General features: G+C 37.8%; 1 protein-coding gene across 3 annotated transcripts in view; it reads right to left on the minus strand.

Moving 5' to 3' along the window:
- The window catches only part of LOC138695722 (zinc finger protein 180-like), a 42,115-nt gene that overhangs the window by 22,766 nt on the left and 4,023 nt on the right, over positions 1 to 15,326 (minus strand). Inside the window, exons 3-5 of one of the 3 annotated variants that reach the window (XM_069819847.1) lie at positions 11,048 to 11,130; positions 6,795 to 6,892; positions 2,694 to 2,804 (exon numbers count right to left, since the gene is read on the minus strand). In XM_069819847.1, the coding sequence (XP_069675948.1) occupies positions 2,694 to 2,804; positions 6,795 to 6,887 (204 nt within the window). In that variant the 5' untranslated portion in view covers positions 6,888 to 6,892; positions 11,048 to 11,130. Of the gene's footprint in view, positions 1 to 2,693; positions 2,805 to 6,794; positions 6,893 to 7,793; positions 8,372 to 11,047; positions 13,595 to 15,326 lie in introns of those variants that run through there. The other 2 variants (XM_069819846.1, XM_069819845.1) reach the window with 2 other exon arrangements.

The following is a 15,326-nucleotide window of genomic DNA, read 5'->3' on the forward strand; positions in this document are numbered from 1 at the left end:
CAGATGAAAATTTCGTATTTCAAGAGGAACAGCAAGAGTAAGAGGCGTAGAAGATAGTCAACTGTGAAGGAGAGTTCCAAAGGTTCTGTTTTGACAATGACATGTCATGCAACGCAAGCGCAAGTAATGATTAACAAAGTGGATCTAGAACTTTTGTGTCAAGCATTAACCATAAGATACTCTAAAAATAATCACCGGTATGTTATGAATATTCAATAGCAGTGACCAGTTTGTAGGCTGTCAGAAACTGACAGCTTCTGCCTTAAATTTTGTTACGACAAATTATTGAACTTAGTATATAGGCTTTCCTGGCCGGCATCAATGCAACAGGTCCACACCTGTGGAGTAACGGTCAGCGCGTCTGGCTGCGAAACCAGGTGGCCCGGGTTCGAATCCCGGTCGGGGCAAGTTACCTGGTTGAGGTTTTTTCCGGGGTTTTCCCTCAACCCAATACGAGCAAATGCTGGGTAATTTTCGGTGTTGGACCCCGGATTCATTTCACCGGCATTATCACCTTCATTTCATTCAGACGCTAAATAACCTGAGATGTTGATACAGCGTCGTAAAATAACCCAATAAAATAAATAAAAAAAAAATCAATGGAACAGGGATGTTCTGGACGATGTCTACTGGTGGTGTTGCTACCTGATGCAGCAGCAGAGAGGCCGGTCGTGTGTCCGAATTTATAGGGCGCGGTCAGTGCTGGGTGGTTCAATTTTGTCGTTGTGGGCAATGGCGTTACGTTGTTGTGGATGATTAGATTTTGTGTGTGTACTTCTTAAGGCTGGGTGCTAAGATTTGGCAAGTTTCAGGCCTTCTTCCTTGTGGTTGAAGTTGGGAATTTCAATAGCTTGCCAATGTAGCCAGAGGGAAAATGTGAAGTGTTGCTGAGGATATCCGTTGTGTTGTAGTAATGTACACTCGTCTGTCTGGTGTGTCGTTGGTTGATAGAAACATACTGCGGATTTGCTTGGTAGGCTGGAACATTATCTTCACATTGCGACATTTCAGGATCTTACAGTCGGAGGCAGCGATTTTGGCAGATGACCACGGTGACAGTTCCAGTAGGCGACGCAATGTCTTGTGTGAACTGAATGATTGAGTTGCGATAACGCTGTCTGTCGTTGTTTATATTGTGAATTTATTTCAACTCAACAATAGGATTTTATTCTTCCAACAATAATTCCTTTCTACAATTCGCCTTAAACGCTCTCGTCAACAATTGGATTTTCACTCAACACAGTATTCGTTATAGCACTCCACCGACGACAATGACAATTTACTTGGACTATTACGAACAACAATGAACTGTTAATCTCAACTAATATTTACAAAGCACTATTTACAAATCAGAACTATCAGTTCTCAGTTCACAGTTCTTCTATCTCAGTCACTCGAGTTCACAGTATCTCGAACCACAGACCTTCAGAGACAGTTCACTGTACTCGAACTCAGGTCCCTCCAACTGCGGTCTACTGCACTCGAACTCAGGTCCCTCCAACTGCAGTCCACTGCACTCGAACTCAGGCCTTCGGATGCTGATACAGTTGCGGACGCACACTCGAGTCGAACTCCGGTATACAGGACTGGCTTGCCTGCTCTGGCTTTCTCACTGACTGGCTGACTAATCAACTGAAAACTGCTGTCGTTCCTTCGCGACCGTAATTTATAACCACAGCGACGTAGCCTCGAAAGTTCGAATTCGCGATTCTTCCACTTCGACGGATTTCTCGGCCTCTCTAGGCAAGCAGAAGATGCGCGCGCAAACTCCCTCTCCACTCTCCGCCGCGCGCCGTCCCAAAGTGCTCCGCGCGATCTTCTCTCTTGCGGGACGCTGGTCGTGAGTTCGAATCTCACGTCGCTGTCACAATATGTTAACACTCGCCTCTCGTATCGTCATTATTAATTAATAAACACACCACGGTACAGTCCGATTCATGGGAGTGCCGTAAATGACTTTCGTTCGCCTCCTGCATTTTATAAATTAAGAAGAAAAAAGCATTGCATAACCAGAACCAAGCAATTATTGCAAATGTTCTTTACTTCATGAAGCGACAGGCGAAAAATAGATATGAGTTGTGTGGAATTGTCTTCATTAATAACAAACATTCGTGAAGTTGGAGATTGAGTTGCAGAAGCGACAGGGTTCAATTTGAAGAGCGATAAATAACCGAAAGAAGAGGCAAGTGGTTCCGGAAATCCTGCAATGCTGGTTCCCTGTGGTACCAAACTACGAATTCGTAATTTATTCTTGCAGGTCGATTATAGGAGTTTCAAGTAAAAATGCGTGATATTTTGGACGATATGAATGAAAGTATCTCGCTAATTTTCTACGTTAAAAGCATATGCAGAACAATCTAGAGACAGTCAGGCGTGGAAAGGCATGAACTGGACAAGCTGTAAGTATCATGTTACTAGTGACTTTCAAATTAAGCTACATTTCTCGAAGGAGAACTTAAATGTGATATTGAGTATTTTAACAGCTATGCATCAATATCCATCGCATAAGCCTTGGAAGTTCTTTTCCAATCGAAAGTAATTTTCAAATCACAGTCCTTTACAATGAGAAATAATATTATGCCAATAATACTAAGAGGTTATTGACTCACTTTAAAGCATTGTGAGTGAAATTTTAAGAGGATGTAGTTTTGTGGGAAAACAGAACACAAGATCAACATCAAGAACACACTCACCTTAGGCTCACACTTCACAAACGGAAATGACATCAGCTCTGTGGAATCCTCGATATTCACTTCCGATTTGACATCACAGTTGGGAACTTTGCATTCCACTGCCGTCCCCTGCTGTGAACACAATTTATAAAACAGTAGGGGAGACTTCATAGTGCACCTCGGATCATTTTTTGTTTCTGATTTTTGCTGCTATCTAGTCGACTCAAACTAGAGTAGGTTGTAGAGATAGACGCTAGTTATCTCCGGTCATAGTTCTGGCAGTTTGATTTATTACAAAGTGTGACTTCTGTGGATGAAACAATTATTTTGGTACGAAAAGTAAATATTTCCTTCATTGTTATGTGTTTTCTATCACGAAACCAAATTGTATGTTTCTCTCATCTCTACTTTCGGCAACCATATTTGTTTAAATGCGCGCCCTTTTGTACCTTGGGTTACAAAACATCTTGTTCCAAGGCACATGATGCTATCGGCTTTTGTTTTACGTACACTAAGATCATGCCATGAAGTCAGTCTGGAATTAAGAGGCCCCCAATTGATCCGGATGCCTTGAAGAAACCTGTTGAAGTAGTTATGACTCCTGCAGGAAATAAAGGCCTGCAAATTATGGCAAATACATTTTTTAAATGACTGTCAGTCTTTACAGCTATTTTTTCCTCTATATCCCCTGCGTTCAATTGTTCCAAGGTACAAGAGGGTGTGATCCAAGGTACAAACTGTATTTGTCAAAAAAGGGCCATAAGAATTACATCAAATGCAACTTTTAATGAACGCTGCAAATCATTATTTGTGAATAACAGGATCATGACTGTAATAAACTTACATATTTTACAATTAATTCTGCATGCTAAGGACAATCTTTTAACTTTAACATTAAGAAATTACGATACCCATACCTATGACACGAGAGAAGGAAAACTTGTAGACTTGCTATATTGCAAAATAATTTTTGTCAAATGTCATTAAAGGTCGCAAATAAATTTGCATTACATATTTTTAATTTAAGCAGAGATGCTCTCAAATCGTGCACCTCTAGTTGGTTAATTTTAAATCCCTTTTATAACCTTGTGCAGTCCCTTAATTGTGCTTGGCTTATCTGATCTGTCTACACATATTGTTCTTAGACATGTAAGGTATTTGATCTGTTTAAGTTTATTAATACTGTCATTATCACTATTCTCTACTGTGTAATTACACTGCTGAAATAAATAAATATATAAATAAATAAATAAATAAACAAAAAACAAACAAACTAGACGAACCTGTTGTACCATGGAACACTTCACATATCTCTTAATTTTATTTTTTTCATCCTTTAAAGATCTGTAAAACAGAAAAGTCTTGCAGGAAGTTTTAAAGGAATCTTCATTAATTGTATCAAGCATTTCGTCATTGAAAAAATTTAATTTGCCAAATTAAAAAAAAAATTAATGTGAAAAGTGATTTAAGGTACAACAATCTCCCATATTGTTGGTTGAATAGTGGAGCCGCATGACCACATTTGACTGCTACTCTTGTAACACATAGAGCTGCATTCTCCAGCACTCAGTCTACGCTTCTTATCTTTATCGGCACTAGACACAAATATGCAACGGCAGTTGTGAGACATCTGACAGAACCTGGCAAGATTTTCGAAATTACTATAATATATCTACATTTATTTCATATAAAATTGTGTAAATTTATTTATATAAGTCTACTTAAATCTTAGAATGTACTCATGAAGATAAATATTTTAATTTCATATAATGAAAAAGCTTTTCCTTTGCTGTATCCAAGTGTTAAGTGATTTTACTTACGTAAATTCTGTGCTGTAAAAATATTTAGAAAAATAACCAATAAACTGTAACAAATTCAACATGATAACAACAGTAACAAATATAAATGACACTTAGGAGGAAATTAAACGCAGAATAAATATGGGAAATTCCTGTTATTATTCGGTTGAGAAGCTTTTGTCATCTAGTCTGCTGTCAAAAAATCTGAAAGTTGGAATTCATAAAACAGTTATATTACCGGTTGTTCTATATAGTTGTGAAGCTTGGACTCTCACTTTGAGAGAGAAACAGAGATTAAAGGTGTTTGAGAATTAGGTTCTTAGGAAAATATCTGGGGCTAAGAGGGCTGAAGTTACAGGAGAATGGAGAAAGTTATTACACAACACAGAACTGCAAGCATTGTATTATTCACCTGACATAATTAGGAACATTAAATCCAGACGTTTGAGATGGGCAGGGCATGTAGCACGTATGGGCGAATCCAGAAATGCATGTAGAGTGTTAGTTGGGAGGCAAGCGGGAAAAAGACCTTTGGGGAGGCCGAGACGTAGATGGGAAGATAATATTAAAATGGATTTGAGGAAGGTGGGATATGATGGTAGAGACTGGATTAATCTTGCTCAGGATAGGGACCAATGGCGGGCTTATGTGAGGGAGGCAATGAACCTCCGGGTTCCTTAAAAGCCAATCAGTAAGTAAGTAAAGGAACAGTATCATTATGGTAACGAAATACAGCTCATGTCATCGTCGTGGAGCTGTTCCTTTCGTCTTACTATATTTTCTTTCTGTACCAGAATTTTCCTGCATACCTAGACGTCGTTTTGTGTGATAAACCAAAGACTGATTCATGTACCAATTTGGAATTATAAGGTCAGGTAGCTAATAGATATCAAATAAAGAACCTCAAATGACAAAGTTGTCACAGAGGTGTTTGAACGCACACAATTTACGAATTGACAAATTGCAGTAGTGGAATCAGGTGAACTGTCGAATTTGGAAGATGACGCATGTTCTTCTTTGCCATTGCACACGGTTTGCTTGGATGACACTAATCAGGTTTATTTGAACAAATTTAAATTGACTTGGGTTAGTTTGAGTTTCTGCAAGTTAGTATTGCTGTATGGAGTGGATCTCAATTACTAAATTAAGTTTTACTTTCATTATGTCAATTTTAATTTCTGTCGATTAATTATTTTTGGTTTGCTAAATTTAACATTCTCAGATTATATTACGATGTACCGAAGTACATAGCTATGATATTTCAGTGCAGAAATTCTGCGTCATCATATCATGATGGAAGAGTGGAACAGAGAAAAATTCTCTCCGGCACCGGGATTTGAACCCAGGTTTTCAGCTCTACGTGCTGACGCTCTATCCTCTAAGACACACCGAATTCCCATCCCGATGTCGGATCGAATCCTCTCAGTTTAAGTTCCAGCTCTTTGGTTCAGGTTCAAATCCCGGAACCGGAGAGAATTTTTCTCTGTTTCACTTTTCCATCATCATATGATGACGCAGAATTTCTGCACTGAAATATAATATTATGTACTACGGTACGTCGGAATATATGATGCGGAAAATAATCACTTAGTGATTTAAGACGGCACTTATTCCGTCGGATCCCGGCCACTTAGTCACTCATGAGTGCACCTCTGCACATGTGTGGACACTGTGCAAACTGTCATACATCTATGACGTAGTGCATTAGGGTAGGCCACTAGAAGAAACCCAAGAGAGAGAATTTTTCTCTGTTCCACTCTTCCATCATGATATGATGACGTAGAATTTCTGCACTGAAATATTATAGCTATGTACTTCGGTACATCGTAATATAATCTGAGAATGTTAAATGTAGCAAACCAAAAGGCCTACTTCAAGCCTACATTCCAAGATTAGCCGATTTTCGTTTTTCTAGATTCAGTTTGGATTTCTTAGACGAGTTTCGTCCCTTACATTTGATTTGATTACGTCCGTTTTTTATGCAATACTACCGAACTCCTGTTCAATTTGCTTTTATCATTTACCAATCACAACTTCATATTTCATATCCCTCCTTCTGTTACGGAGATAGTTACCAAATATGTTAAGGGCTGCATTTGATTAGAATTTTAAGTTTGTTAGCATATAAACAAGGCAATAACAACACAGTAAGCACCACGTCCAGTAGAAGAGCTTCTCACATTGTAGAGACGAAGTGTGTGTTTATGTATATTTAAAATGTAAAGAAATATATCTATTTGGTGATGATGATGATAATTAGCAATGATTCAATAAAAATAAATACAAAATCTATGGCTAGAAGGAAGGGTCTCTTCTCACTTACTTGCGATAAATGATTTTCCTCTTCCATATTTCCATCATCACTTGCTTCAATAGCCAAGGGATCGACCTCAGGTTCCGTCTTGATGACGTCCATTGTAACTGAAACCCCACGGTTATATTATTAGCTACTTGCAATATGAGAGTTCTTTAAAATGCTCTTAAGGGGTTAGGTACAGCTTAAAGGAATAACATTTTGGAAATATTCAACATTTTTTTCTCCATTACGTTACTGTACCTTCTACAATAACGAAAATAGGTATGTGTAAAACACTGTCCTACTGCTATACGATAAAAATACTTTTAAATAAATTCACTTTTAAAAATGGTCCAATATCAGTATTTTCTTCTAACACAAAATAAGAAAGATATTATTTATTAAGGACTGTAGTTCAAAGAGCAAGATATTTTAAACATGAGTTTGAGAAATAAAAGAAAAAAGAGAGGACATGAAAAAGTTAACAAGTTTATGACTTACCGGTATGAGAGAAACACTTGATCACTGCTTAGTGAACTGTCACAGCTTTGAATTTTGAAAAAAAAAAAAAAAAATAAATAAATAAATATTTTTTTCATATAGCAGGACAGTGTTTTACACATACCAATTTTCAGTATTGTACAAGATACAGTAATGGAGGAAAAAATGTTGAATATCTCCAAAAATTTTACTGCTGTAAGCTGTACCTAACCCCTTAATCCCCCAGCCCATTATATTTTGGCCTAGTTGCCTCATAAGTGGTGCCTTCTTGGTATCACTTGTGAGGTTCAGACCTGTCTTGGGACAAGTGACTAAACAACGATACAGCTGAATGTGTGTTCGAATTCAATACAAAACGTGTGCATTATAATAGGGATTATTATGTATCAATTAAGCCTAATTAGCAAACTAGTGACGTTGAAATGAAATAACTGGCTTCAAATAGCCGTCGTTAATAACCATATTAGGCTATACTTCTATTTAGTGCCGGTACTTATTGAAAATATATAAAAATAAACAACTTACCAGAACTAGGTAAGGAAAACTTATTGTTTCTACCTATACTATATGAAAGTAGACGAGAAACGAAGTAGTACACCATAAAAAGTTACGGTATATTGAAGTTTATTCTCCGTATATTAGGCACACACTTCTATAGCATCGATGCTTATAATATTCTAGCGTCCTGAATATTATATTTAAGGTACATAGACGCTTTCATATGAGTCGTAGGATCTAGCTGGCCTAAATGCACCATAGGATTTAGCCAGCCGTGTCATTTCATACTAATGACTAAAATCAACGAGTTAGAGAAGACTGGAAAGGCCAAATGCCACGATGAACGGATTCATCTGTCTGTCTGTTTCCGTGAACTGCGGACGTATTCGTTATCTCTTATAATTCATTATTCATTTACGTTTTTCTTAAAACAGTTAGGGCCGATCTTCGATATCTCCCCACACCATAGACAAGCTGTCTGATTTCCGTTTCCTTATGGCAGGCATGCTAGAAATCAGACTCTGTGCAGTTTTGTGCGCGGATCGCCGGTCTATGCAGACTGCATCATTCGAGCGTTGCTCTTACACTTTCTTAGCTGGAGGGATGTACAATAATCTATTCTGCGTTTCTAGGGTTGGATTAAATAGACGTTTGGACATTATAAAGACACTTAGCAAAAGGAAAAAAACATGGTTATTATTGACAATTGTAATACAAGAAACTTTAGGCTTACTTAGTTATTTTTTCAGAAAGTAGTGGTTTGTAAAGCATAATTTATTAATATGATTTTTATATAGCATTTGAAGAAAAATAATATTGCAGTCATTTCGAAACAACAAAAAACGAACAAGTATTTCATTTTACGTAGTAGGTACTAATTATTTTAAAGTAATAGACCCTACTCTTTCATTGTTCGTCTAGTATTATTATTTATTGGGACCATTGGTACAAATGTTGAAGAAAATATTATACTCCCAATTAATTACATGCAGTAGGACATTGTGAAGTTTTTACAATGAAATGATTTCCTTACTGCATGTCAATATAAATTAAAATTAATATTAATAAATAATATAAATTAAGCTTAGAATTTGAATTCACATATAGTTTATTTGGAAAACGTTGAGAGCAAGTATCGACAAGTTGGAAGCGTTACTGAAAGAATTTAAAAGTGTAGTTCACAAGCTGTGAAGCAACGATATTCTATTTATATCAGGTTTAAAGGTTTCTTAATGTAATTATATTAGCATAATATAGTGACGTGAGATGGAAAATTTGCCATTATAAGTTTTTCCAGAACATTTTTCCACCTTGCACACAGTTGCTTTCTTAGCTCCTTACAACCTCAAGAGCCTCACATATATTCCTCACTATATTCTAATCACTTACCAGCTTATGAAATGAAAGTCGTAAGTCGTCTAATCTTTGGTGGCTGTGTTAGTACAGACTCCAAAACAACGTCATTGTCAAGTTTGTTTTTCCGTGAGAGTACTGATTAAGAAATAAGCGCTGACAATATCATATTTTGAGAACTTTACTAATCTGATCTAAACTGTCACAAGACTATTACCTCGGTATGGGCTAATGAAAGCCTTTCATTTTAAAATAATTATTGTTGGCTGAGGAAATCATTATAACAATTATGTTGTATGATTCGTAATTTCTCTTCATCGTTATCTGTGAACTCCTCACGTTATTTATCATAACTCATTCACAGACAGCCAAATCAGCACCCGTACTGAAACTGCGTTACTGAAAGAAAAGCTGACATGCTGTTGCAGGTCTGTATAGCCCTGTCGCGTTCCTTTTCAAGGCGATTCACTCCCTCCAGGTAGGGGAGTAGAAAGTGCACATCGCACAGAGACTATTGCACAATGTGCAGGGTTTTGGTATGCCTGCCTTATGGGTTAGATGGGTTAAATGAAGGGTAGGCCGAGGCACGGGGTGTGTGACAAGGTTGCTGCGTTTGTTGAGGGAATACTTAATTGACGTGAGACCCAGGAACGTGAAAAGTTTTCGATTATTTGCTGTAAGTACTGAATGATGCTGCTGTGCAAGAAGATAAATGGACACGGATGACTCAAATAATAATATGTTCTTAAATTGCCATTGTTCTAAGTTTATTGTTATTGTAGTTATTTTTAATTTTCATGGTCCTCAAGTACGGTTCTTATTTTATCTTGGGCTTCAGTGAAGGCCATCACTGCTTTAAACTCTTGTAGGTGTTTACAAGAAACAAGCACAGCGCTAGTTTAGCCACTGTCGTCACACATTGGAATATGTTGAAAGAGATTCCTTTGGCATCCTACATACACGTCCCTGCTCTAACAATACTAAACTCAGCGTTATTATAAACTCCGTCTTTAAAAAAATCAGGTAATTTCCCAGTATGTGTCGTTTACACTAAACCTAAACTTAATGCATGCGAAGTATACTAAAACAATAACCTAACATAACCTGTCAGAGATTGAGCAAAGGTTAGGTACGTTTTCGGTTTTTAGTATACGTGATAAATGATATTCATGCCTGTAAGTAGCCTACTATAGAATTTGAAGTGCGTTTTATGTTTCCATACATCAAACTTGTTAAATTCAATTTTATCTTCAGGCTTTATTTCTTGAACGATTTGAAATGACGATTTTATATTTTTTTAACTCTAACTCATATTCCGCTGCATATCTGTTTGCTTTTGGATAATAAATGTAATAATATTTTAGTTGTCGAGATGTTAGGTTCGTCTCTTGACTGAAAAATATATTGACTTTAATGTATTTATTATATTATGGAATGTGTTAAGAAGCTCCGTTCTGTTCATTGACTTTTGATGTCATTGTTTTTGTTGTACTTGAGGAAGAAAATAGCATTCCCAGGCCGGAGATCCAAATGGGGGACTATTTTACATCCGAAATATTTTCACTTCAGACATCACGCATTAAGATATTGGAGAGTGGTGTAACAAAAAGTACCACCGTTTTGAGCAGGCATCATGTCACTTACATGCAACCGCATCTACCATTGGCTAGCAGGGCAAGACATCTCCAGCAAACATATCTCTTCACCACATAGGGGACGCTTATGCTGCGGAAACGGCATTTCCTCCATTTTTTATACCGCTGTGACTCGGTCCCCAGAACCTCGTTTGTTAAAACAGGTTGCACCATGGGAAGGAGAGGATGGGGTTGAGTAGGAGAGGTTATGGAATGCACTTCACTACTCCTTGCAACCCACAAGGCCATCGATTTCATGTTTAAAGCATTTGTTACAGAGTCAGAATCACTTACTGATTGTCTTCGTCCTCCTGTTGTGATTTCCAGAGTTTCTGCTGTGCAGATTATCATTCAGGAAAGGACGTGTGTATCAAAACCTGGAATGCAGCAATAAATCAGGATCCAGGGCCTGCAGGACTTATTATTGGACAAAAATTCGTTTCGGCACTGGATCCCGGTATAGTTCAGATGCAAAGAGCTTAGAGGTCGTTGGTTCGATTCACGGTGCCGGAACGAATTCTTTTCCATTTGCTATCTACATGTTTACTAATACAATCTTGATTATTCAATGAGGACGACGAGTCCTATATCTGAAAGAGGATCTTCAACAAGGAAAGAGTCCAGATGCATACAACTTCCCTAAACCCTAAGTATTGATATATTCTTCTAACACAATATCCAGAGATTCACAGGTACTAATTAGTACATTAGTTACTACAGTATAGTCGTTCTCCGGCCTTCACGTTTCTCGTGAACGAGGAAGACAGTGTTGCCGATAAGTATAGACAGAATGAAAACTGTCACGCGCTCGCCGGCCGATTTTGTGGCGCGGAATAAAAAACTAATTCGAATGCGTAGGCTTGCCTATAAATCATTTTACATATAACTTAGATCACATCCTTCATTAATGTACACAGCTAGCGTAGATCACAGAAAAAAAAATAATGCAAACGTGTATGTAAATCATTTTACAGTTTTACACAAACGTAGATCGCATCTTTCGTTAATATACACAGCTAAATAATTATAACAGAATAAAAACTAATGCGAACACGTATGTGAATTATACATAGGCCTACAGTATATTACCACAGACTATGGGAATATCTTTATAATGAAAGTGTATCAAATGAAATAGACTCTACTTTCCTTAGAATCTGTTAATACTCAAGTGGAAAGACGTCACACTTTTAACGGTTGTTTTTCCCACCTTCAAAGCGTCACAAACTCTATCTACCACTTTCGTAACAGGGAGAAGAGGTTCTCCATTGTCTCGCTCTATCTCAAAATATTCACGCACTCTGTATATAAATTCATGACTTTAGCTCCTAAAAGAGCCGATTTTTTCCTTCTTTGATTCTGACGACCACTAGCCATATTACTATATCAGTAATATTTGCAGGCATCGTAAATCGCTCAAGCACAAAATAACACAACTACTTCGCCTGAACTATAACACAAAGAACTAACGAGTCGTTCGCTACGTGCTTGGCATAAAAAAGAAGTGGCAACATCGCGCTAAATACATCAGACGCTCATAGCTGGTTGGTTCTGGCAGACAACTTTAACCTCTAGTCTTGTAACGGCAAATTACAATAGAATTAAAAACATTACTTTAAACCGAGCCAGAGTGTTTTAAGGTTAAAATTTAGCAGAATAGTTTCATTCACAGTGGAATTTCGACGTTATTTTCACAACTTCAAAACGCCAGAGGTTGGCAATCCTGGTCACTAACTTTCTCTCTCGTTCTCTCTTCTTTTTCCAAGCGAAATGTCAGAGCCGGAGCCTGGCCGGCTGTAGTAGTTTAGCTACAAACCATGAAAAAGTGTTGTGAACGGGAAAAGTAATTGTGGCTACAGTGCAACAAAAATCGATCACAATACACGGATAAAATCAACTTCGTTAATAGTCAAAAGAAGATTTTTCGGTCTCTTGAGGTTCGTCTCAAGGAAGGTTTACTGTATATCATTTTAAAGACATGTGCCTAAACATAGGTGGTGTGTGACGTTCCAAAATTTGAAAAAGTTTTCCCACACTCACCGATGTGTTCGCGCATGCTTACTGAGCCCATTGGATCGTGAAAAAGATTTCCCGCAGTCGCTGCACTTGTACGGCTTGTAACCAGTGTGCGTGCGCGCATGTATTTTCACATTTGCAGACTGTGAGAAACTTTTTCCACACACTTCACACTTGAATGGCTTCTCACCGGTGTGCGTGTACAAATGACTTTTCAGGTGGCTAGGGCGAGAGAAACTTTTCCCACAGATATCGCATTTGGACAGCTTCTCACCCGTGTGCGTCACTAGATGAAGTTTAACGGACTCAGACTGCGTGAAACATCTGCCGCACACGTGGCACTTGAATGGCTTTTCACCCGTGTGTATGCGCGCGTGTTTCTTAAGACAAGAAGACTGCAAGAAGTATTTCCCACAGACATCGCATTTGAATGGCTTGTCGCCTGTGTGAGATCGAATATGTCTCTTAAGATGTCCTAACTGGGATAAATATTTGCCACACACATCGCATTTGAATGGCTTCTCGCCCGTGTGAGATCGTATATGTCTCTTAAGAGGTACGAGTTGTGAGAAACATTTTCCACAGATATCGCATTTGAATTTTTTATTTCCGCCGTGTGTGCGGATATGCATTCTGTGGCTCTGCATATCCGGCAACAATATGCCACAAATATTACATTCCACTTCTCGGGGCGCTCTTGTGAGAGGCTCGTCGTAGATCTTGGTTTCAAATGAACTTTCACGGCCAGGATTCTCTGCCGAACAAAAATTTTCAGGGTTTGCCAGCTTCACGAGTGGCTTTTCATCTTCGTCAGTCTTCAAAGTGCTGCAACCAAGAGAGGCCATCAGTGAGGATTACGGACAGCACAACAGGAAAAGGGATCACCATAGTGAAAATGTCTAACTTCGTAAAACAATGGTATGTTTTTGTACACTGTAATTACCAGCAGTACAACTCCTGGCTGATGGCTATTATTGCTTGGTGAAGTACAGAGTTGAAGAGATTTAATTTGATTTGTAATTATGTTGGCTATCCTTTCCGCATGTTTAGTTACATTGTTGCCTGTTACACGTTAAATGATTTGTAAAAAGTACTGTTTGCTGTTGTAATGTACACTGGTGGCCATAATTCTGGAAACTTTTTGTTTTTGTACAGAATTATTATAACATCTGCATTGATTCAAACATTTATACAATTGAAAATGTTACTCATGACTGGTTCGTTAATTATGGGGTTATAATAAAGGTATTATATTAAATGCTGAATATTTTAACAATAAATAATCATTATTATGTGGGAAATTATGTTCTTGTCGTTTAAGATCTAAATATTAATTTCAGATTTCATTATAATTTCCCATTATTTACTGTAATATAAACTAGCCCATTTTTGATTTTAAGATTATTGTTCATCGGTAGAAGCATTGTTGAGCACTGTTAGCATAAAATGTGGACATTATTAGTGTTTCTATCATTAGTCTGACTTAAGATTTCGTTAGGTTAACATCTGATTGCTTTACAACAAATTTTATTGATCATTTTATCACAATGGATCACGAAAGGACTGGACACCTTCTAGGGCAGTCACGCTTCGAGAAGAAGGCTAGACATTCACGGAAATTGGAAGAAAACTTGGTAATGGTGCTACAGTGTCTGGCATCCAGAAGGTATGGCAGAAGTAAAAATCCACAAAATCTTGTAATGGAACACTTAGGACTGGTAGAAAACCTAAAGTAAGTCCAAGAGATGTGAGGCAGATTTGTCGATTAGTATTGAAAGATCAAAGAAACTCTTCTAAACGACAAGAACATAATTTCCCACATTGAAATGATTTATTGTTAAAATATTCAGGATTTAATATAATACCTTTATTATAACCCCATAATTAACGAATCAGTTACGAGTAACATTTTCAATTGTATAAATCTATGAATCAATGCAGATGTTATAATAATTCAGCACAAAAACAAAAAGTTTCCAGAATTATGGCCACCAGTGTAAAGAGGTGTTATGTGAATAAGCATGGCATATTCAATACCTGAGCGAACATTCATCACAGAAGCGTACATACGTACCAGCTCTGTCAAGGAAACACGGGAATTATTCAGGGACAAAAATCCGCTTCGCCCAATACCACCAAAAGCAGCATTCTAGATTTCGTGCGAAAGTGGCGTACAACTGGATCCATTGCAAATATAACAAGGAACAGAGCGCCTTCTGTCCGGACACTTCAACTTACGGCGGGAATTCAGGAAATCATGACTGGGAATCCTCGAAAGTTCAAGCCAAAATTGACTCAACAGGTCCATGCGAGTAAGATAATTTGCAGACATGTGTTGAAGGCTTGGAAATTCAAACCGCACCGAGTAACAGCTGTGCAGCAAACTGAAGGAACCTGATAAGGATAAATGTGTAAATTTCTGCAGCTGGTTGTTGAATATGGTTACAGATGGTCGTTTGGCCCGCTGTTGTTTATCATGACTGATGCGGCTTGTATTTATCTACCAGTATCCAGAACAGCACGTGTACGAGCAAGACCTGCACAACCAGAAGATCAG

Source organism: Periplaneta americana, chromosome 3 (genome assembly GCF_040183065.1).
Source record: "Periplaneta americana isolate PAMFEO1 chromosome 3, P.americana_PAMFEO1_priV1, whole genome shotgun sequence".
Lineage (NCBI taxonomy): Eukaryota > Metazoa > Arthropoda > Insecta > Blattodea > Blattidae > Periplaneta > Periplaneta americana.